This window comes from Babylonia areolata, chromosome 26 (assembly GCF_041734735.1).
Source record: "Babylonia areolata isolate BAREFJ2019XMU chromosome 26, ASM4173473v1, whole genome shotgun sequence".
Taxonomy (NCBI): Eukaryota; Metazoa; Mollusca; class Gastropoda; order Neogastropoda; family Buccinidae; genus Babylonia; species Babylonia areolata.
The window spans coordinates 15,433,802-15,437,226 of record NC_134901.1 but is presented as its reverse complement, the minus strand read 5'-3'; the positions used below and the strand labels follow the sequence as shown (position 1 = coordinate 15,437,226).

The following is a 3,425-nucleotide window of genomic DNA, read 5'->3' as shown; positions in this document are numbered from 1 at the left end:
TGAGACCATGGCGTGAGCAGGTTGTGGTGACGTCAGGCTTTGATAACATTTGTTTTGGCTTTGCCACTTTACGATACTGTGTTATTGAGCAAAAGTAATAACGATATATAGTAAAACTAGCCCGTGATATACTTGTGGTGGAATTTCAAACCAATAGCGACAATGGGCCATGGCAGCATACAACTTTTATATCGGGCCATGTAATCAGTGGATCATTGTGGTGTTTCGTCAGTGAATGCACTTACACAGTCAAACGCATGTTGTGCAGTTCTTCAAAGTACTTCATGTTCTCGGCAATGGTTCTTTCTATGACTTCGCGAGTATTCTGGTCGTACTTGGCGAACAGTTCGTTCTCTGCGATGACTCTTTTGGGCTTCCTGTTCAGCTTGGAGGCAGATTTCATATGCAAATGCCAATCGGTTTCCGAAAGGCGAACGAAAATCGCCCTGAAGTCCTCTTCTGAAAGGGGTGCCCAGTTCACCATGGAGTCCTGGTATTCCAGACCCACTTCCCGGCAGTAGGCCCTCAGCATGCCCTCTGTCAGAACACAGAGAGGGGGGGGGAGAGAGAGGGGTCAGAGAGAGGTAGAGAGAGAGAGGGAGAGAGAGGGGGGTCAGAGAGAGGTGGAGAGAGAGGGAGGGAGAGAGAGGGGGGCAGAGAGAGGGGGGAGAGAGGGAGAGAGAGGGGGCAGAGAGATGGAGAGAGAGGTAGAGAGAGGGGGGAGAGAGGAGGGAGAGAGAGAGAGGGGGAGAGATGGTGGAGAGAGAGGGGGGCAGAGAGAGCGGGAGAGAGAGGGGGGAAGAGGGAGAGAGAGGGGGGCAGAGTAGAGAGAGAGAGAGAGAGAGAGAGAGAGAGAGAGAGAGAGAGAGAGAACACTGAACTGTTTAATGTCATTAGCTGTACAGCTCTGGTGACATAGTATGTATAAATCATAACAAAAATGAAACAAAACATAAAATGGAACAGAAAGGAAAAACATGCATGGAGCAAAATGAAATAATGAGAGATGAGCGACACTTTGGCACTTTCTGTCAATAGCTTCAAAAGTCCATATGACAGGGGGGATACTGCGCCTTTTTCCAGTCGTTCGTTTCCAAGGTTTTGACAGCACACAGAAAACAAAGGAATATAAGTCATTTTATAAACATTTGAGCATGTAACATCTAAACATGTTATATCAGTACGAGCACATCATATATTTACATTTGTTTTAAAATTGACCATCCAAAAGTAATCCTACCTTTATTATCTATGCTTTGTTTCCCCTTCATTGAACCAATAATAATTTTGAATTGATTAATGAGTATCTGGACCGATCGTTGACTTTTTGCATATATTCACTGCCTCGGATACATATTTTGCAAACGAGATATCACATCTTCATTTTTTGTCATGAGTCTGCCGAACAAATCTTATCTCTGCGCTGAAGCTGCACTGAAAAGAGTGCAGTTTTTTCGCAGTTCTTCCTATCTTTTGCAGTTGAATGAGAAAATATTTTCATCTTCTGGGCTTTCGCCACACACGGGGCAAGATGTTGCTACGTATGAATCGAACCATCTTCTGTTGGCATTCAGTCCAAGTGCTCTCAATCTGAGCCTCGCAATGCAGGTTTTATGCCATTAATTTGTTTCGATCTTAATATTCTTTTCTGTTTGAAATATTGATTCAAATGAATAGAACCATTTATACCTATCATTGCTCTCTATTTCTCCAAACATGATGTAAGTCTATCTATAAATTCCGATACAAAGTCGTTCCTGTGCCATACTCCTTCGCACATCCTAACAAGACCGAATCCATGTTCCGTTAGTGTTTTCTTGATGTGGAATACCCAGTTCTGTTTGCCCTTCTCCTCTTGCAGCATCAGCATCTAATATTCTTGTCTACATACTCGTGATGTTGGCAGTCTTGTCAGTTTGAGCCAACATTTTAATACATTTTACAATTGATTTGATGGGCAATGGGTACCTGCCGGTTGCGCCATACATTATAGTGTTTGATGAATGTAATGGGACACCAAGAAAGCGCTTCATTGCAAACATATGTACCTTTTCCATTTGATTATTTGTCACAAGTCCCCATATTTCAGCTCCTCCGTTCAAGACTAGTTGAGTTTGTGTGTCGAAAAGTTTCTTTTATGTGTTATGAGTGATCACAAAAACAAAACAGACAACATTACAGCTACATACGTGTAAAGGGAAACAAGTTTTGCTAAAGTCTCATTCATCGGTCTGACAAATTATTGCATGAATGATTAAGCAGCTCTTTTATCACATAAATGGAAAGGTGTAAAACTGAATGCAAGCACCAGACCTACTAGTACCAGACCTACTACTGCTGCATAATCGTACACACACACACACACACACACACACACACACACACACACACACACGCACGCACAGCGTGTATGGGAGAAAGAGGGATGCAAACGCTGAAGGGTAGACAGACAGACAGGGCCAGACACAAGGCCGACAGACAGACAGGGACAGACAGACACAAGGCCGACAGACAGACAGGGACAGACAGACACAAGGCCGACAGACAGACAGGGCCAGACACAAGGCCGACAGACAGACAGGGCCAGACAGACACAAGGCCGACAGACAGACAGGGACAGACAGACACAAGGCCGACAGACAGACAGGGACAGACAGACACAAGGCCGACAGACAGACAGGGCCAGACACAAGGCCGACAGACAGACAGGGACAGACAGGGCCTGACACAAGGCCGACAGACAGACAGAGACAGACAGACACAAGGCCGACAGACAGACAGAGACAGACAGACACAAGGCCGACAGACAGACAGGGCCAGACAGACACAAGGCCGACAGACAGACAGGGACAGACACAAGGCCGACAGACAGACAGGGACAGACAGACACAAGGCCGACAGACAGACAGGGACAGACACAAGGCCGACAGACAGACAGGGACAGACAGACACAAGGCCGACAGACAGACAGGGACAGACAGACACAAGGCCGACAGACAGACAGGGACAGACAGACAGACACAAGGCCGACAGACAGACAGGGCCAGACAGACAGACACAAGGCCGACAGACAGACAGGGCCAGACAGACAGACACAAGGCCGACAGACAGACAGGGCCTGACACAAGGCCGACAGACAGACAGGGACAGACACAAGGCCGACAGACAGACAGGGACAGACAGACACAAGGCCGACAGACAGGGCCAGGCACAAGGCCGACAGACAGACAGGGACAGACAGACACAAGGCCGACAGACAGACAGGGACAGACAGACACAAGGCCGACAGACAGACAGGGCCTGACACAAGGCCGACAGACAGACAGGGACAGACAGACACAAGGCCGACAGACAGACAGGGACAGACAGACACAAGGCCGACAGACAGACTGGGACAGACAGACACAAGGCCGACAGACAGACAG

General features: G+C 47.5%; 1 protein-coding gene across 1 annotated transcript in view; it reads right to left on the bottom strand.

Annotated features, from left to right (window-relative positions):
- Positions 1 to 241: 241 nt before the first annotated feature.
- The window catches only part of LOC143300832 (uncharacterized), a 14,981-nt gene continuing 11,797 nt past the window's right edge, over positions 242 to 3,425 (bottom strand). The window contains exon 5 of the mRNA XM_076614764.1: positions 242 to 537. Coding sequence (XP_076470879.1) covers positions 242 to 537 — 296 coding nt within the window. The remainder of the gene's footprint in view (positions 538 to 3,425) is intronic.